The sequence below is a fragment of the Ahaetulla prasina genome, chromosome 1, assembly GCF_028640845.1.
Source record: "Ahaetulla prasina isolate Xishuangbanna chromosome 1, ASM2864084v1, whole genome shotgun sequence".
Classification (NCBI taxonomy): domain Eukaryota; kingdom Metazoa; phylum Chordata; class Lepidosauria; order Squamata; family Colubridae; genus Ahaetulla; species Ahaetulla prasina.
This window is the reverse complement of record NC_080539.1, coordinates 5824005-5845000: the sequence shown is the minus strand read 5'-3', so window position 1 is coordinate 5845000 and position 20996 is coordinate 5824005. Positions and strand designations below refer to the sequence as shown.

At 42.3% G+C, this 20996-nt stretch overlaps 1 protein-coding gene across 1 annotated transcript in view; it reads right to left on the bottom strand.

Annotated features, from left to right (window-relative positions):
* LOC131188537 (rabphilin-3A-like) overlaps window positions 1–20996 on the bottom strand; it is a 289054-nt gene that overhangs the window by 93600 nt on the left and 174458 nt on the right. Inside the window, exon 13 of the mRNA XM_058163849.1 lies at window positions 8159–8268. Within this exon, the coding sequence (XP_058019832.1) occupies window positions 8159–8268 (110 nt within the window). The remainder of the gene's footprint in view (window positions 1–8158; window positions 8269–20996) is intronic.

Genomic DNA, 20996 nt, shown 5'->3' with positions numbered 1-20996 from the left:
ACAGATTTAAACTTAATGTTAACCGCTTTAATCTAGATTGCAGAAAATACGACTTCTGTAACAGAATCATCAGTGCTTGGAATACTTTACCTGACTCTGTGGTCTCTTCCCATAATCCTAAAAGCTTTAACCAAAAACTTTCCACTATTGACCTCACCCCATTCCTAAGAGGACCATAAGGGGCGTGCATAAGCGCACAAAACGTGCCTACCGTTCCTGTCCTATTGTTTTTCTTTTCTTCTTCCTATATGCATATATGCTTATACCTCCTTATATTTACCCATATATGTGTTCATATTTATTTATTTATTTATTTTGTCACAACAATACATGTAACTATCATACAGAAAGGTTATATAGTATATAAAGGTATAAAGGTATATATTATATAATCTTTTTGTATGATACCTACATATATTGTTATGACAAAATAAATAAATAAATAAATGGAATGGAATGGAATGGAATGAAAGAAATAATAGGAATAGAATGGAATGGAATGGAATGGAATAGAAGAATGAAGAATGGAATGGAATGGAATGCAAAGCAACGCAACAGAATAGAATAGAATGAAAGAAATAATAGGAATAGAATGGAATGGAATGGAATAGAAGAATGAAGAATAGAACAGAATAGAATAGAATGGAATGGAATGGAATGGAACACAACGCAACAGAACAGAACAGAACAGAACAGAACAGAACAGAACAGAACAGAATAAAATAGAATGAAAGAAATAATAGGAATGGAATGGAATGGAATAGAATAGAATAGAATAGAATAGAATGGAATAGAATAGAATAGAATAGAATTTTTTTATTGGCCAAGTGTGATTGGACATACAAGGAATTTGTCTTGGTGCATATGCTCTCAGTGTAAATAAAAAGAAAAAAAATACACTCATCAAGAATTATAAGGTACAACACTTAATGATAGTCATAGAGTACTTAACAACTGCACCGATTTACTTAACAACTGGCGAAAAAAGGCTGTAAAATCGGGCCTGACTCTCTTAATAACTGCCTTGCTGTGGTCGTAATTCAAGCACTACCTGTACAGTCGGCTGACCGTTTGAAGTTACGACGGCATTGGAAAATGTGACTTATGACCATTTTTCACACTTACGACCATTTGTAACATCTCCACGATCACAAGATTAAAATTCAGACGCTTGGTGTCTGGTTCATTTTTATGACAGTTGCAGTTTCCCGGGGTCACATGATCCCCTTTTGCGTTCTTCGGATGAACAAAGTTCCTGGCGAAGCCAGATTCACTTAACATGTTATTAGCAATAACAATAGCAGTTAGACTTATATCCTGCTTCACAGTGCTTTTACAGCCCTCTCTAAGCAGTTTACAGAGTCAGCCTCTTGCCCCCAACAATCTGGGTCCTCATTTTACCAACTTTGGAAGGACGGAAGGCTGAGTCAACCTTGAGCCAATGGGAATCAAACTGCTGGCAGTGGGCAGAGTTAATCTGCAATAGCACTTAGACTTATATCCCGCTTCACAGTATTTTCCAGCCCTCTCTAAGCGATTTACAGAGTCAGCCTATTGCTGCCCCAACAATCTGGGTGCTAACTTTTTTTCAAGATGGCGCCGACGAAGGCTGCCTCAGTGAAATGCTCTCTAATGGTTTCTTTATTTCTAATTGTTCTCTGTGATTCACTACGGATTTCCTACTCACGAGACCATCTGCTAAAAATTAAGCAACATTTCTTTAAGGAGCAGCTTTCTTTGATCTCACCCCCGCCTGTCTTTACAAACACGGAGGAGATTCTAACACAGGAGGAGGCAATTCCCACGGAGCCATGGATTACTAAAAAAACCAAACGACGGAAGCGAAGGAAGAGAGGTAAACGAGCTGGGATCTTAAACAGACTAAGAAATCGCATTAAAACTCCTCTGCCTTCAATTTTCCTAACAAATATACGCTCACTTGCAAATAAGATGGATGAAATACTCCTCTTAAACAAATTCTAAAATTCTATTCTAACTACTGTTAATTCACTTAACAGCTGTGGCATGAAAGGTCATATAATAAGGCAAAAACGACTGTCTCACATAGCAACAGAAATTTTGGACTCCATTGTAGTCGTACGTCAAGGTGCGGTAAACAGGTAAACAGCTCAATGAAAATAGGCGATCAAAAATTTTTTATACATCAATGTTTATATGTATATTCATGAGATGCGCCAGTAACAGATTAAATAAATAACTTATAATTTAAACTGACAGTTAACAGACTCACAGAGCTGTTAAGAGAAAGCAAAGGATAACCAAAAATCCAAACCTTTTTCCAAAAGATAAGCTGACACTGAGAGAAGCAAGATTTCTTTTTTTAAAAAAAAAAACTTGTACCGTTTTCCCCTGACGAAAGTTTGTTTTTCCTCATTTTGCAAGGAAGAAAATTAACAGGCTCAACTTCCCCCTCCATGTGCTCGTCTCACATTAAGTCGATCTGGGACAAATTAAACGCCTCCTGGTATCAATTTGCAACTTGCACTGAATCGAATATCGCATTATTCACACATACAAACTCAGCGCAACCACTCTGGAGTTCTTAGTCACTTAAAGTGGTCCCAGGTACTGGTAGTCCTCGACCTACGACCACAATGCGTTTTGTTCAGCGAGACATTTTGCAGAGGTGGGTGTCACATAACGTAATAAATGGTTCGCCCAGACCCGAAAATCGTGCGCCCGCACCATCCACATACACGCGCCATGTCAAACACATGGCAATTATATAGGACGGGATAGTGCCGGGGCAGGTGGGCGGGGCCAGCCGCTAGTCAGAATTACCGGTTCCCGCAAACCGGCAGCAGGCTACCTCTGGACATTTGTAAAGTGAATTTTACCCAGTTTTATGACCTTTGTTCTGTCTCCTTCCCCACTTCGGGGTAACGAGCTGGCCTTCAAACAGTGGATTCACGGCTCTTATCAGTCCTGGCAGAGAAATCGCAGCTGCCTGCCAAAGTTCAAACAAATGACTCGCAGAGTAAGACTTCAGCTCTCTTTGAAACGGTTCAGCTAAACTTTTGCTCCCCGTGGAGTGCGAGCAGTCCCAAAGCTCCTTATATATCCTGTGGGGTGGGGCTCCTGCCCCACCCTTCCCTTTGATGACGCCGCCTCTCTAATCTTCTGAAGCGCGGGTCAATCCAAGCTTGATTATTATTATTATTATCAGCTGGGTCTGAAGGCGTAGCCTGAGGAAGGGAGGAATCAGGGGATGACGGCCTCATTACGTCTTCCGACTGGTTTGGTTCTGGCTGCTGGAGCCGAGCCAAATGCATCGGTGCTCTCGAGGTAAGCCTTACCGGCCCTTCCCCCTCACTCTCGGAGTCACTTTCGGGCATGGGGCCAGGTTCGGGGGCTGGAGTCACAACACCTTTCTTGCCTCAATTGTTAAGTGAATCCGGCTTCCCCATTGACTTTGCTTGTCAGAAGGTCGCAAAAGAGGATCACGTGACCCCAGGACGCTGTGACCATCATAAATATGAGTCAATTGCCAAGTGTCTAAATTTTGGTCACATGATCATAGGGGGAATGCTGGAAGGTTCATAAGTGGGAAAAATGGTCATAATAAGTCACTTTTTCAGTGCTGTTGTAAGTTTGAACAATCACCTCGTTGTAAGTCAAGGACTATCTGTATACTGGAAGCCCTCAACGTCTGACTACAATGGAGCTTCAAATTTCTGTTGCTGAGTGAGTTTCCCCCCATTTCACGACCTTTTTTTGCCACGGTTGTTAAGTGAATCACGGCAGCTGTTAAGTTAGTGACATGGTTGTTAAGTGAATCGGGCTCCCCCGTTGACTTTTCTCGTCAGAAGGTCGCAAAAGGGGATCATCTGACCCCAGGACATGGCAACCGTCATAAATGTGAATCGGTTGCTAAGCATCTGAATTTTGATCACGTGATTATGAGGATGCTGCAACGGTCGTAAGTGTGAAACACGGTCATCATTCACTTTTTTTTCAGTGCCGTTTGTAACTTTGAACCGTCACTAAACTAATGGTTGAAAGTCAGGAAGTACCTGTACTCATTTTAAAATTTTTATTATCAAATTTATAGTACGTGCCTCCCATCTCAATTATTTACAGCTAAGTAATGCTATATTAGCAAGTGATAATTTCCTTGACATTTCTAAAATCCCCGATGGGTGTTTTATGACTTCATTTTAAACCCCTGATTTGTATTTTATTACTTCGTTCTCTGTTTAAAACATCTCCATCCTTAAACCGCCTAATAAAACACACAAAGCAGGGGACATTTAAAAAATGAAAATCCCGTTGAAATTAAAATCGAGTTTACCGCGGCTTCGATAGCATCCAGCCGTCACCTTTCAAATTGCCAGATTAGGATGTTGCAGAGTTACGAGCTAATCAAAATGGAAAATTTGCATTTTCAGCAACCAGGTGCACTGGGAATTGCCCCGGCGTCTTTCCAAGTAAGGCAATGTACTTTTGCTAAAAGCTGAGAATTTACCAAGATGAGAAAGGGGAGAAAAATATGTTAGGCTAGAATAGAATAACAGAGTTGGAAGGGACCTTGGAGGTCTTCTAGTCCAACCCCCTTCCCAGGCACGAAAACCTACACCACTTCAGACAAATGGTTATCCAATCTCTTCTTAAAAACTTCCAGTGTTGTTGGAGCATTTACAATTTCTGGAGGCAAGTTGTTCCACTGATTAATTGCTCTAACTGTCAAGAAATTTCTCCTTAGTTCTAAGTTACTTCTCTCCTTGATTAGTTTCCATCAGTTGCTTCTTGTTCTACCCTCAGGTGCTTTGGAGAATAGCTTGACTCCCTCTTCTTTGGGGAAGCCCTTGAGATATTGGAACACTGCTATCATGTCTCCCCTAGTCCTTCTTTTCATCAAACTAGACATACCCAGTTCCTGCAACCATTCTTCATATGTTTTAGCCTCTAGTCCCCTAATCCTCTTTGTTGCTCTTCTCTGCACTCTTTCTAGAGTCTCAACATCTTTTTTACATCGTGGCAACCAAAACTGAATGCAATATTCCAAGTGTGGCCTTACCAAGGCATTATAGAGTGGTATTAACACTTCACGTGATCTTGATTCTATCCCTCTGTTTATGCAGCCCAGAATTGTGTTGGCTTTTTTAACAGCTGCTGCACACTGCTGGCTGATATCTAAATGGTTGTCCACTAAGACTCCAAGATCCCTCTCACAATTACTACTATTGAGCAAGGTACCACATATATGGTACCTGTGCATTTTGGGTTTTTTTGTCTAAATGTAGAACCTTACTTTTTCACTGTTGAATTTCATTTTGTTAGATAGCGCCCAATGTTCTAGTCTGTCAAGATCTTTCTGTATCTTGAGCCTATCTTCAGGAGTGTTGGCTATTCCTGCCAGCTTGGTGTCATCTGCAAATTTGATGAGTTCCCCATCTATCCCCTTGTCCAAGTCATTGATGAAGATGTTGAAGAGTCCTGGGCCTAAAACAGAGCCTTGGGGTACTCCACTGCATACTTCCCTCCATGTGGATGTAGTTCCGTTGAGGACTACACGTTGAGTGCGGTTGGTCAGCCAGTTACGAATCCATCTGGTGGTGGTGCTGTCTAACCCACATTTTTCTACTTTATCTAGTAGTAGGTTATGGTCTACTTTATCAAATGCTTTACTGAAGTCCAAGTAAATTATATCGACAGCATTCCTCTGGTCTACTAATTTTGTCATTTTGTCAAAGAATGCAATAAGATTAGTCTGGCATGATCTTTTTTTGACAAACCCATGTTGGCTATTGGTTCTTACTTTGTTTGCTTCTAGGTGTTCAGTGATTCGTTGCTTGATTATCTTTTCCAGAATCTTCCCTGGTATTGAGGTCAGGTTGATAGGTCTGTAGTTTCCTGGATCTGTTTTTTCTCCCTAAATTTAGTTTTGCTAAAAGCTGAGAATTTACTGAGATGAGAAAGGAGGGAAAATACTGTACGTTAAGTAATTGGCTGGGGAAAGGAAAGATAAATCAGCTTTAAGCTCAGGCATTGTCTGGGAAAATATATTTTACGCTTTGGGGAAATGGTTAGCCACCTGACAGACAAAGTTCCTTCTGACTGGTCTTGATATAATCCATCAAAAGGAGATTTAAAACACTTCAAAAGCCAGACAGACTCATCCACAATTTTGCAAGCTGAACAGGGCTCTGAGAGTCCTCGACTTACGACAGTTCATTTAGTGACCGTTTAAAGTTACAACAGCACCGGGGGGGAAAAAATGACTTAGAGCCATGTTTCACACTTACGACCGTTGCAGCATCCCTATGGTCACGTGATCAAAACCCAGACGCTTGGCAACTGACTCATATTTATGACGGTTGCAGTGTCCCAGGGTTACGTGATCCCCTTTTAGAATAGAATAGAATAGAATTTTTATTGGCCAAGTGGTAGCTCAGGCTGTAAGAAGCCTGTTATTAAAACACAGCAGCCTGCAATTACTGCAGGTTCAAGCCCGGCCCAAGGTTGACTCAGCCTTCCATCCTTTATAAGGTAGGTAAAATGAGGACCCAGATTGTTGGGGGGGCAATAAGTTGACTTTGTAAATATACAAATAGAATGAGACTATTGCCTTATACACTGTAAGCCGCCCTGAGTCTTCGGAGAAGGGCGGGATATAAATGTAAATTTAAAAAAAAAAGTGTGATTGGACACACAAGGAATTTGTCTTGGTGCATATGCTCTCAGTGTACATAAAAGAAAAGATACCTTCATCAAGGTACAACATTTACAACACAACTGATGGTCAATATATCAATATAAATCATAAGGATTGCCAGCAACAAGTTACAGTCATACAGTCATAAGTGGAAAGAGATTGGTGATGGGAACTATGAGAAGATTAATAGTAGTGCAGATTCAGTAAACAGTCTGACAGTGTTGAGGGAATTATTTGTTTAGCAGAGTGATGGCCTTCGGGAAAAAACTGTTCTTGTGTCTAGTTGTTCTGGTGTGCAGTGCTCTATAGCGTCGTTTTGAGGATAGGAGTTGAAACAGTTTATGTCCAGGATGTGAGGGATCTGCAAATATTTTCACAACCTCTTTTTGACTCGTGCAGTATACAGGTCCTCAATGGAAGGCAAGTTGGTAGCAATTATTTTTTCTGCAGTTCTAATTATCCTCTGAAGTCTCTGTCTCTCTTGTTGGGTTGCAGAACCGAACCAGACAGTTATAGAGGTGCAAATGACAGACTCAATAATTCCTCAATAATTTTGTGGCCTTCTGACAAGCAAAGTCAATGGGGGAGCCAAATTCACTTAACACCAGTGCAGTGATTCACTTAGCAAATGTGGCAGGAAAAGGTCGTAAAATGGCGCAAAACTCACTTAACAAATTTCTCACTTAGCAATGTAAATTTTGTCCGGGGGGGGGGGAGCCAGATTCACAGATTCATATTTATGACCGTCGCAGTGTCCCTTGGCAACTGACTCATATTTACGACCGTCGCAGTGTCCCTTGGCAACTGACCCATATTTATGACCGTCGCAGTGTCCCTTGGCAACTGACTCATATTTATGACCGTTGCAGTGTCCCTGGGTCACATGATAACCTTTTGCGAATTTCTGGCGAGCAGAGTCAACGGGGAAGCCAGATTCACTGAACAACCGTGTTAAGAACCGCAGCGATCCATTTAACAACGGTGGCAAGAAAAGGTCGCAAAATGGGGCAAAATTGAACCAAACAACTGTCTCATTTCGCAACAAGAAATTTTGGGCTCAACGGTGGTCGTACGTGGAGGATTATCTGTTATGGTATGTGAGAACGACCTTGGCAGACGGAGGAAGAAAAGCTGCCTAGGGAACAATTAGATAAGAGACAGCAGAGCCCTCAGCTGCATAACGGATGGAGAAAGAGATTCAGAAACGATTTCTCTGACTATAAAAGAGAGCAGGGGAGATTTGTACTTTCAGACTTGTGAGATTCTGTTCATGTAGCCCAGGGGTCTTCAACTTTGGTCACTTTAAGACTTGTGGACTTCAACTCCCAGCAAAGCTGGCTGAGGGATTCTGGGAGTTGAAGTCCACAAGTCTTAAAGTGACCAAAGTTGAAGTCCCCTGATGTAGCCTGATAAGAAAGTGGAAATTGCTCACCTGGTCGTGAGTCCCTGTCTGGTCTACCTGGAAGGCTGTCACGGACTCACCTGAGCGTTTTGCGGATCATGTCTTCGTCGGTGATCCCGTAGTACGTGAGGGTTTCATTCCAAGAGGGATTTAATGTATTCCGCAAAGTTTTGGTCCTCAGTTTGTTCGCCTGGGTGGGGGAGAAAATAAATCAGTTTGTTTATATGAATAACTCAAGGCGACGAACACACAGAATCTTTCTTTCCTCCTACCCTTTTTCTCCTCGACAACAACCCTGTGAGGTGGGTTAGGCTGAGTGCAAGTGACTGGCCCAATAAGCTTTCGTACCTAAGGGTGCGACTGGAACTCACTGCCTCCTGGAGATTGACCCAAAGTTACCCAGGTGACTTTCATGCCTAAAGCGCAGCTAGAACTCACCGTCTCCTGGTGATTGGCCCAGAATCACCAGGAAGCGTTCATGCCTAAGGCTGAACTAGAACTCACGGTCTCCTGGTGATTGGCCCAAAGTCACCCACTGGCTTTCATGCCCTAAAACAGGACAAAATCCAGTTTCCTGGCTATTGGCCCAAAGCCACCCAGCCAAATTTCATACCTAAGGTAGGACTAGAACTCCCAGTCTCCTGGTGATTGGCCCACAGTCACCCAGTTAACTTTCATATATATCTAAAGTGGGACTAGAACTCCCAGTCTCCTGATGATTGGCCCACAGTCACCCAGTTAGTTTTCATAACTAAGGTGGGACTAGAACTCACTGTCTCCTGGTGATTGGCTCATAGTCACCCAGTCAGCTTTCATATCTAAGGCATAACTAGAACTCACAGTTGCCTGGTGATTGGCCCAGGAGGGCTTTTGGGCTTACGGAGAAACTAGAACTCACCATCTCCTGGGGATTGGTCCAAAGTCACCCACTTGGCTTTCATTTCTAAGGCGGGACTAGAAGTCACTGTCTCCTAGTGATTGGCCCATAGTCACCCAGTCAGCTTTCATATCTAAGGCATAACTAGAACTCACAGTTGCCTGGTGATTGGCCCAGGAGGCCTTTTGTGCTTACGGAGAAACTAGAACTCACCATCTCCTGGGCATTGATCCAAAGTCACCTAGTTTTTGTGCCTAACGTGGGAATAGAACTCATCCTTCTCCTGGGCCCAAAGTTACCACCATAAGTCAAAGACGACTTGTAGAGGTAGCCCAGTACTCAACATACAACCATCCGTTTAGTGACTGTTCAAACTTATAAGCAAAAGGCGACTTAAGAGCAGTCCTCAGACTTACGACCATTGCAGCACTCTGCACATTCACACGAACAAAATCCGGGCGCTCGGCAACGAACATCTCTTTACAACGGTCAGGGTCACATGATCACAATTTCTGATCTTCCTAGCCAGCATCGGACAAAGCAACACCAATGAGGCAGCCAGATTTGCTTAATGGCCGTGTGAATCCTTTAACGACTGCAGCGATTCACTTAACAACCGTGCCCAAAAGCTCCTACAATTAGACACGACTCGCTTAATACACATAACCTAGTGTTGGAAGGTGGTGTCCCAAATAGCAGTCATAAGTACAAGTAGTCCTCGACTTACAACCATTCGTTTAGGGACTGTTCAAAGTTGCAACGGCACAGAAAAGTGACTTATGACCATTTTTCACACTTTACAACTGTTGCAGCATCCCCACGGTCAAATTCAGCGGCTTGATAATTGATTCATATTTATGACGGACACAGCGTCCCGGGGTCACGTAATCCCCCTTTTGCGACCCTCTGACAAGCAAAGTCCATGGGGAAAGCCAGATTCGCTTAACGACCGTGTTACTAATTTAACAACTGCCAGGATTCACTTAACAACTGGGGCAAAAATGGTCGTAAAATGGTGCAAAAACTCACTTAAGAAATTGCTCACTTAGCAAGGTGCATTTTGGGCTCGATTGGAGTCGTAAGTCGAGGACTACCTCTATTTGCTGCATAATTCTGCACGGGCAGCTCCACCCATTCTGGCGGTTATCGCATTTTGCTGCGGACTTTGTGCCCTTTCGAAATGCCAAAGAAAATATACAGCTTGAACCAAGAAGTTGCCAAGCATTGTGCCATCCTAAAAAGAGAATTTGACCTTTCTGTAAAGAAGCTATTGCCAGTCAGGGCCGGATGTAAAACTCTGCACAGGATGGGATGCGACAATTAGAAGGAAAAAAATGGCAGTTAATGAGAATATAACAGGGTTCCCGGCTCTTTAAAACGACTCCGTAACTCAGCATAATAATAATATATGGCTGACACTCATTGGAATTGCTGCTCTGTTTTATTTCCTGCAGTTTGGTTTTGTTTTTTAAAAAATAAGCATCCATTTTCAAGGGACAGTTTTATCACTGCAGGACTAAAATGCTGTCCAGGAATTTTGAGAAGGCTCAGCTTGTTTTGATGCTTCCTGGGGATATAAAATAGGATGGGATGGGATGGGATGAGATGCGATGGGATGGGATGAGAATAGAAAGGAAGGGAAGGGAACTGAGGAATGGAATAGGAGTAGAACAAGAATAGAGGAGAGGAGAGGAGAGGAGAGGAGAGGAGAGGAGAGAAGAGAAGAGAAGAGAAGAGAAGAGAAGAGAAGAGAAGAGAAGAGAAGAGAAGAGAAGAGAAGAGAAGAGAAGAGAAAATATGAAATGGAATGGAATGGAATGGAATGGAATAGAATAGAACAGAACAGAACAGAACAGAACCGAATACTAGAATTTTATTGAGAATAAATAAAGTAGAATAGAATAGAATAGAATACAAGAATGAAGAATAGAATAAAATAAAATAGAATAGAAGAATGAATAGAAAAGAAAAGAATAGAATAGGAGAATGAAGAATAGAATAGAAGAATGAAGAATAGAATAGAATAGAATAGAATAGAATAGAATAGAATAGAATAGAATAGAATAGAATAGAACAATGAACAATGGAATGGAATAAAATAGAATAGAAGAATGAAGAACAGAATAGAACAGAATAGAATAAAATAGAAGAATGAAGAATAGAACAGCACAGCACAGAACAGAGGCATGAAGAATGGAATGGAATGGGAGAGGAGGGGAGGGGAGGGAAGGGGAGGGAAGAGAAGAGAAGAGAAGAGAAGAGAAGAGAAGAGAAGAGAAGAGAAGAGAAGAGAAGAGAAGAGAGAAGCATGACTTTGCTTTGTGACTTCCGCCTTGATCCCTGCCAAATTCACCCATCCAATTGTCTTCATCAGGTTCAGCTGTGAAACCAAACTGATTAAGCCAACTAATCAGCTAGATCAATGACGGGAAAGATGAATCAATTAGAAAAACAGACTGATCCAATTAACCTTGATGAAGCTGACATAGGACTGTAATTGCTTAAATGCTGTGAAAATATCAGCAAGCGACAACCAGGAAGGGCTGTCCTGCCAGAGGTTGCAGGGACAGTAGCATAAGTCAAGATGGCTCTTGCACCCGTGCAATTGAGGCTCCACCCATTTCTGCGCCCTTAAATGGGCAGGGATCTGATTGCATCATTGCTGCTTCCAGGCAGTGGGGACAATTAACCAGTGGAACGACTTGCCACCAGAATTTGTGGGTGTTCCATCATTCTGCAGGTTTTCAAGAAGCGATTGGACAGCCATTTTTCTGGAATGGTCTAGAGATAGTCCTCGACTTACGACCACAATTGAGCTCCAAACTTCCATTGCTAAGGGAGACATTGGTTGGGAATTTTTCCCCATTTTAACTACAGCCGGGGGGTCACAAGAAGTAGCCTGCAGTACTGCATTCTAACCACTGAGGAAGGAAGGAAAGGAAAGGAAAGAAGAAAAAAAGGAAGGAAGGAAGGAAGGAAGGAAGGAAGGGAGAGAGGGAGGGAGGGAGGGAGGGAGGATAGGTACACTAGTTATAATGCGGTATTTCAAGCTGACTCTGTCCACAGCCAGGAAGTTCGATCCTGACCACCTCAAGGTTGACTCAGCCTTCCATCCTTCCAAGGTCCGTAAAATGAGGACCCAGATTGCTGGGGGCAAGAGGCTGACTCTGTAAACTGCTTAGAGAGGGCTGCAAAGCACTAACGTTCTAGTACAGTGATGGCTAATCTTTTTGCCCTCGCGTGCCAAAAGCGGGCCCACACCCATTATTCTATGCACCCTGCCCCCCACGCATGGGCCATTTCCGGCCTCCAGAAGGCCAGGCTGTTTTCACCCTCCCCAGGCTCCCAGAGAGGTTCTGGAGCCTGGGGAGAGCAAAAAATAGGCCTTCCAGTCCCACCGGAAGTCAGCAAACGGGCCGTTTCCATCTTCTGGAGGGCCTCCGGTGGGGGAGGCCGTTTTTACCCTCCCCAGGCTCCTAGAAGGGCTCTGGAGCCTGGGGAGAGCAAAAAACAGGCCTTCCCCACCCCACCAGGCCCTCCAGAGGCAGGAAACAGCCTGTTTCCCTACTTCTGATGGGCCCAGAAAGCCACATGCGCAGCGGAGCTGAGCTTGTGTGCCCACCGATATGGCTCCGCGTGCCACCATCACAGTTCTAGTATCTCAGGGTTTGCCGCAAAGAAGAGGGAGTCAAGCTATTCTCCAAAGCACCTGATGGCAGGAGAAGAAGCAACGGGTGGAAACTGATCAAGGAAAGAAGCAACTTAGAACTAAGGAGAAACTGAATGAATACAAAGTCAGAGCATTTGCAGATGATTTGGTTGTTATGTTGACTCAGCCTATAAATTCGAGTGTATATTTGTTGGAAGTAATTAATCAATATGGGAGGGTCTCAGGGTTTAAAGTGAATCAAAATAAAACAAAAGTGTTAACCAAAAATATGATTAAGAACCAGAAAGAAAAACTAGAGGAAATAACAGGATTTGAAATTGTAAAAAAGGTTAAATATTTAGGAGTCTTTCTTACTTCATCAAATGTAAAATTGTATAAGAATAATTATGATGTGTTATGGAAAAAAATTCAGAAGGAAATGAATACTTGGCAAAAATTACAATTATCTTTGTTGGGGAGAATAGCAGCTATAAAAATGAATGTTTTGCCTAAATTCTTGTTCTTGTTTCAGATGATACCAATAATTAAGAAAGACAAAAAATTGGAAGAATGGCAGATTGGAATTAATAAATTTATATGGGAAGGGAAAAAAGTGAGAGTCAAAATGAAAATAATGCAAGATACATGGGAAAGAGGAGGATTAAAAATGCCTAATTTAAAACTGTATTATGAAGCAGTTGTTCTTTCGGTAATAAGTGATTGGTTTAATTTGACGGAGGAAAGGATTTTGAATATAGAAGGTTATGATTTATTATATGGTTGACATGCATATTTATTGTATGATAAGAAAGTAGATAAAGCTTTTAAGAATCATGTATTGAGAATTTCTCTTCTGCGTATCTGGAAAAAATATTATTATAAGTTAAATTATAAAATTCCTATATGGGCAAGTCCTCGGCACGCAGTAGAGAATATAAATATAGAACAGGAACAAGAAATGATTACTTATAAAGATCTTTTATATAATGAGAGGGGAAATTACAACTAAAATCTTTGGATACATTAAAAGAAGAAGGAAGGAATTATACTTGGTTCCAATATGGACAGTTAAAGGCTAGATGGAAAGAAGATCAGAAAATTGGTATTATTCAAAATGAAGAAAATTTGGTTAAACAAATTAGAAATCAAACCCAGGGGCATATAAAGAGATTGTATACTGTGTTGATAGAAATAGATTCTGAAAGAGATTTAATAAAGGATTGTATGATAAAATGGGCACAGAATATTCAAGAACCAATAATGTTGGAAACATGGGAAAAAATTTGGGTTAGAAATGTTAAATTTACATAGCGCAGAATTTAAGGAAAATTTTTATAAGATGTTTTATAGATGGCATTTAGATCCTAAGAAATTATCATGTATGTATCCAGATATGCAAGCGAAATGTTGGAGATGTAATTGTGATGATGCTACATATTTTCATGTATGGTGGACTTGTAAGAAAATTAAGTCTTTCTGGATAAGAATTTGGTGGATTATGCAGAATGTTCTGAAGAAGAAGATAAAGTTCCTACCGCAATTTTTCCTTTTGGGAATAACAACGGACTGTACAGTGATTGAGACTAAGTTGATTTTGAACTTAATAACAGCAGCAAGACTGTTGATTGGACAATATTGGAAGAAAAAAGAATTACCCACAATAGAAGAATGGATATTGAAAGTTTCCAATTTGGCTGAGATGGCTAAAATCTCAGCCTTCTTGAAAGACAGTACTCAAGAAAAATATTTAAATGAATGGAAGAACTGGATTGATTATATTCAAAATAGATATCAGATTAAGAAATTTCAGATTGCCTTTGAATGAAGGATGTTGTTTTTGATTTTAATGGAAGAAGTCAGGTTATGTGAGAGAGAAGGATTATAATTGTGTTAGATTTTAAAAATTTAATTTATGACTGTTTATTGAACTATACCTTGTGTTTGCTCTGGGAAGTCGGGGGGGAGGGGGGTTTTGGAGAGAGGGGGGAAGGTGGGGAAGGGGGGAGGGGAGGGGAAAAAATTTAATTGTTGTAAAACTTTTTCAATAAAAAAAAAAAAAGAACTAAGGAGAAACTTCCTAACAGCCAGGACAATTAACCAGTGGAACTTCTTGCCTCCAGAATTGTGGGTGCTCCACAGCTGGAGGTTTCTAAGAAGAGATTGGACAACCATTTGTCTGGAATGGTGTAGCGTTTTCTACCTGAGCAGAAGGTTGGACTAGAAGACCTCCAAGGTCCCTTCCAACTTTTGTTATTCTATCCTATTCTACTATGAAGCGGCATGTAAGTCTAAGTGCTATTGCGATTGCGACTGAGACTGTCTCAGTTAACAGCAGTAATTTTAAGGTGGTAAGTCGAGGACTCCCGGCAATGAAAATATAATCCTGTTTTATGATTTAATTCACTCTCTCTTGCGTTACGGCGTCCTCCTCTTTCGACGAAGGATTCCTTTTGAAAACAAACAAGGTTTGAACCGGGATTTAATAAGATTTGCAGAACTGATACATTTCTTCTTTAAACTTTAAATTGGTAAGGAGGACGGAAAGAAAGGGGAAGATATCAGAGAAACGAGACAAAAAGCAGGGAAGCTTCTATTATTAATGATGAATAATTTTGTTTAAACAGGCATATCAAAGTTGGCTTGGCTGTGATTATTCTCTCTACCTTTGTTATTATTGCAAGGGATGGATTAGCAGCAGATCACTGCCAGAAAATTTTTTATTAATTTATTTCAAAGCATGTCATCATCTCTCGGCTTAACCTATTTCCAGTCATGTCAGGAAGATAAAAGTAGGTTCTATTTACTCATTAACCGATGAGCTTCTAAAGGGAGAAGGAATTTTTTAATTTATTAAATTAATATCACGATTTTCGGTTTAGGGAGGCGTATCGAACACTTAATTAATTTACTCAGTTAATTGGTAGCTTTTTCCCCCAAACATATCCTGGTAGTCAGGGGTGAAATTCACTTACCTTTCCTAAAAAGTAAAGGTAAAGGTTCCCCTCGCACATATGTGCTAGTCGTTCCTGACTCTAGGGGGTGGTGCTCATCTCCCTTTCAAAGCCGAAGAGCCAGCGCTGTCCAAAGACGTCTCCGTGGTCATGTGGCCGGCATGACTCAATGCCAAAGTCGCACGGAACGCTGTTTCCTTCCCACCAAAGATGGTCCCTATTTTTCTACTTGCATTTTTTACCTGCTTTCGAACTGCTAGGTTGGCAGAAGCTGGGACAAGTCACGGGAGCTCACCCTGTCATGTAGCACTCGGGAGTCGAACTGCTGAACTGCCGACCTTTCGATCGACAAGCTCAGCGTCTAACCACTGAGCCACTACATCCCTATACCTTCCCTACCGGTTCGCAAACGTGCATGCATTGTCCACCCATGCGCAAAGCCTTCTGCGCATGCGCAGAGGCTGAAAATCATCGCAAAAAAGGGACGTCATGATGTCTGTGCGGGTGGGCGGAGCCTCCCGCAGCTGCTGCTACCGGTTCGCTCCAGCAGGATAGAACCGGCTGAATTTCACCCCCGCAGGTAGTCCTCGATTTACGACCACAATTGAGCCAGAAACCTGCGTTGCTAAGCGAGACAGCGATAAGCAATTTTTTGCCCCATTTTACGACCTTTTTGCTCCAGTTGTGAAGAGAACCCCTGCCGTCATTAAGCGTATCATGCCGTCGTTAAGCGAATCTGGCTTCGCTTGTCAGAAGGAGATTGCACGACTCCATGACACTGCGACCGTCATAAATATGAGTCAGTTGCCAAGCGTCTGGATTTTGGTCACGTGACCGCTGGGACGATGCAACGGTCGTTAAGTGTGAAAACGGTCATAAGTCACTTTTTTCAGTCCCGGTGTAACTTCGAAAGGTCACTAAGCAAATGGCTGGGATTATCTGCTCCTGGCTAATTTCCCCAACGCTTACTTCCCTGTGTATTTTAGAGCAGGGGTCTCCAACCTTGGCCACTTTAAGACTTGTGGACTTCAACTCCCAGAATCCCTCAGCCAGCAAAGCTGGCGGAGGGATTCTGGGAGTTGAAGTCCACAAGTCTTAAAGTGGCCAAGGTTGGAGACCCCTGCTTTGCTGGCTGAGGGATTCTGGGAGTTGAAGTCCACAAGTCTTAAAGTGGCCAAGGTTGGAGACCCCTGCTTTGCTGGCTGAGGGATTCTGGGAGTTGAAGTCCACAAGTCTTAAAGTGGCCAAGGTTGGAGACCCGTTTTAGAGAAACCTGGAGCAAAAAAATAATAATAAATAAAAATAAACCACAGCTTCTCAATAAATTTAATGCATTTTTTATTCCGTTCAGTGGGGGATCGGCTCCTTGAAAAGACCTTTTTAAAATTATTATTATTAATATGAAACTTATGTGCTGCCCGTTTCGTATACAGCGAGTCTGATGTATGTTACGAAAGTCTGCAATGTTACGAAAAGCGAGTCAAGGCCGTTGAATGGCTGTTCGCTCTCTTTGCAGCAAAAGGATTGAAATAGAAAGACCACTTTCCAAATGACCATCTTATCAATCAACGAGAAAAATTCTACTACGGCTGAAAAATATCAAAAAAATGAAACCAGAATCCAGGTGAGTTTCACCCAGCAAATTTACCTGAGTCATATTTTCTTTTTCTTTAATTTTAATTTCTTTAGTGTTACCCTGCCTTTATTATTTTTATAAAGTACTCAAGGCAGAATTCTTGCTTAGCAATGGGAATTTTGGGGCATGGTTCCGGTCGTAAGTCAAGGGCTATCTCTAAAGCCAGATAGCAATAGCACTTAGATTTATATACCGCTTCACAGGGCTTTCCAGCCCTCTCTAAGCAGTTTACAGAGTCAGCCTCTGGCCCCCAACAATCTGGGTCCTCATTTTACCCACCTCGGAAGGATGGAAGGCTGAGTCAACCTTTGAGCCAGTCAGGATCAAACTACTGGCACTGGGCAGAGTTAGCCTGCAATAGTGGATTCTAGCCACTGTGCCACCAGATTGCTTCCTTCCTTCCTCCATTCTTCTTCCCTCCATTTCTCCCTCTCTTTCTCTTCACTTTGCCTTCCTTCCTTTTGTTCCTTCCTTCCTTCCTTCCTTCCTCTTTTCTCCATTCTCCTTCCCTCCATTTCTCCCTCTCTTTCTCTTCCCTTTGCCTTCCTTCCTTCCTTCCTTCCTTCCTTCCTTCCTCCATTCTCCTTCCCTCCATTTCTCCCTCTCTTTCTCTTCACTTTGCCTTCCTTCCTTCCTCTTTTCTCCGTTCTCCTTCCCTCCATTTCTCCCTCTCTTTCTCTTCACTTTGCCTTCCTTCCTTCCTTCCTCTTTTCTCCATTCTCCTTTCCTCCATTTCTCCCTCTCTTTCTCTTCACTTTGCCTTCCTTCCTTCCTTTCCTTCCTTCCTTCCTTTCCTTCCTTCCTCTTTTCTCCATTCTCCTTTCCTCCATTTCTCCCTCTCTTTCTCTTCACTTTGCCTTCCTTCCTTCCTTCCTTCCTTCCTTCCTTCCTTCCTTCCTTCCTGCCTGCCTGCCTGCCTGCCTGCCTGCCTGCCTGCCTTCTCTCAGAAGGAATAGCACTTAGACTTATCTACCACTTCACAGTGCTTTGCAGCCCTCTCTAAGCAGTTTACAGAGTCAGCCTCTGGCCCCCAACAATCTGGGTCCTCATTTTACCCACCTCGGAAGGATGGAAGGCTGAGTCCAACCTTGAGCCGGTCAGTCGGCAGAATTAGCCTGCAGTACTGCATTTAACCACTGCGCCACCACAGCTCATAATGTTTCCTATGCGGCGGTTTCCATTAGAGGATTATGATGCTGGCTTTTCTGTTTTCCACACGGTTTATTATAACCCCTAACACGATGCCGACCTTTTTCACAGCAGATCCGCCCGATTTCTACACCTCCGCCGACCTGTTTCCCAATTACTCCAACGTCTTTTCCCTCATCTGTCACCTCTAGTTCTGCCCCTGTACGTGCAGTTCGGATTTTTCACACAATGCGCACCGCTTTTACAGTTGCTCACATTTTTAAAAAAGGAAAACAGGTCAAACACAGGAGAAATTGCCTGCAGAGATTGCCTGGGTATGTTGTTTTTTTTCCGCCACCGAGAGATTGCTTCAACAAGTGAGGGCTGAGGAAACAAACAAATCAACAAGTAATCTCTGTGTGCCATCTTTTCCGTGCCTGAGGTAATTTTTTCTTTCCTCCCTCCTCCCCACTCACAGAACGAAGAGATTGGAGAGGAAGGGATGATAAGAGAGTAAGCAAGCACACAATGGGGAACGCATTGGGTTGCTTGTGGGACCCCTCCTCCCCACTCACAGAACGGAGAGATTGGAGAGGAAGGGATGATAAGAGAGTAAGCAAGCACACAATGGGGAACGCATTGGGCTGCTTGTGGGACCCCTTCTCCCCACTCACAGAACGGAGAGATTGGAGAGGAAGGGATGATAAGAGAGTAAGCAAGCACACAATGGGGAACGCATTGGGCTGCTTGTGCGACCCATTTGCAGCTGCAAACACATCGCTTTCTAATGTGAGTACAGGTAGTTCTCGACTTATAACCACAACGGAGCCCTTAATTTCTGTTGCTATGTGTGACATTTTTACGTGAGCTTTGCCCTATTTTACAACCGTTCTTGCCACCATTGTCAAATGAATCACAGCGGTTGTTAAGTTAGTAATACGGTTGGTAAGTGAATCTAACTTCCCCCCTGAATCTGCTTGTCAGAAGGTCGCGAAAGATGATCTCACGACCCCAGGACACCGTCGTAAACATGAGTCAGTTGCCAAAGCATTTGAATTTTGATCATGTGACAATGGGGATGCCTCAATGGTCGTAAGCGTAAAAAACGGTCGTAAGTCACTTTTTCCGTGCTGTTCCAAGTCTGAACGGTCACCAAATGAACTAACTGTATTTATTTATTTATTTATTTATTTATTTATTTATTTATTTATTTATTTATTTATTTATTTTGTCACACAGTATATATAAGCATAAGCATGAAATAACTATACAATATATAAGCATATATATAAGCATGAGTATGTAATAACTATATTAATTGGATATAATGAAAGGAAACAATAGGACAGGAATGGTAGGCACGCTTGTGCTCTTATGCACGCCCCTTACAGACCTCTTAGGAATGGGGTGAGGTCAATAGTAGACAGTTTTTGGTTGAAGCTTTGGGGATTTTGGGAAGAGACCACAGAGTCAGGTAGTGTATTCCAAGCATTAACAACTCTGTTACTGAAGTCATATTTTCTGCAATCAAGATTGGAGCGGTTAACATTAAGCTTAAATCTATTGTGTGCTCGTGTATTGTTGCAATTGAAGCTGAAGTAGTCTTCGACAGGAAGGACATTGTAATAGATGATTCTATGAGTTAAACTCAGGTCATGTTGAAGGCGGCGTAGTTCTAAATTTTCTAAACCCAGGATTTCAAGTCTGGTGGCATAAGGTATTTTGTTGTTTTCAGAGGAGCGGAGAACTCTTCTTGTAAAATATTTCTGGACACGTTCAATTGTATTGATGTCAGAAATGTGGTACGGGTTCCAAACAGGCGAGCTGTATTCAAGAATTGGTCTAGCAAATGTTTTATATGCTCTGGTTAGTAGTGTAGTGTTTCTGGAGAAGAAGCTACGGAAGATTAGGTTTAAAGCCTTTTTTGCAATGTAGTTGCAGTGGGCTTTGGCACTTAGGTCATTTGATATGAAAACTCCAAGGTCTTTAACGGGGTGGGGGTCATCTGTAAGGTAATGTCCATCAAGCTTGTACTTAGTGTTTAGGTTCTTTTTTCCAATATGTAAGACTGAGCATTTGCAAAAAATGTTATAATTGTGGATAACATTCAATTTTCATTCTGTGTCTGCTTACTCTCTTGCAATCCCTTTCTCTCCAATGAATATGCATACAAACCTTAATTCTCTAATTATCCCAGCATCGGGATGCTCATTCTCAAGGGCAGGGATGTGGGGAAAAGGAAAGCATACAGTAATTGCACTTTTCCACTTAGCAACCACTTTGCTTTCGGCCCCAAATTGCAGTCGCTAAATGAGGATTAGCTTTATGTTAAAAAAACAGCACTGCTCCTAAGATAGAACCCTGCGTGACTCTGCTCATTATACAACTTCATTGTGGAAAAAAAATGTCTATTTATTTCTACTCTTGGTTTTCCGGTCTTTAATCAATCACTTAGCCAGATGTTGTTTTTTTTAATTCCATGGCTGTTAAGCTGAGAGAGAAAATTTTGATGAACTGTGATGGTGAAGCCAAGGCACGAGTGCCACAGGTGGCGCACGGAGCCATATCGGTGGGCATGTGAGCAGTGCCCTAGCTCAGCTCCGGCGTGCATGCGCGTGCCAGCCAGCTGATTTTGGGGCCTTCTGAGCCCACCGGAAGTCGGGAAACAGGCCGTTTT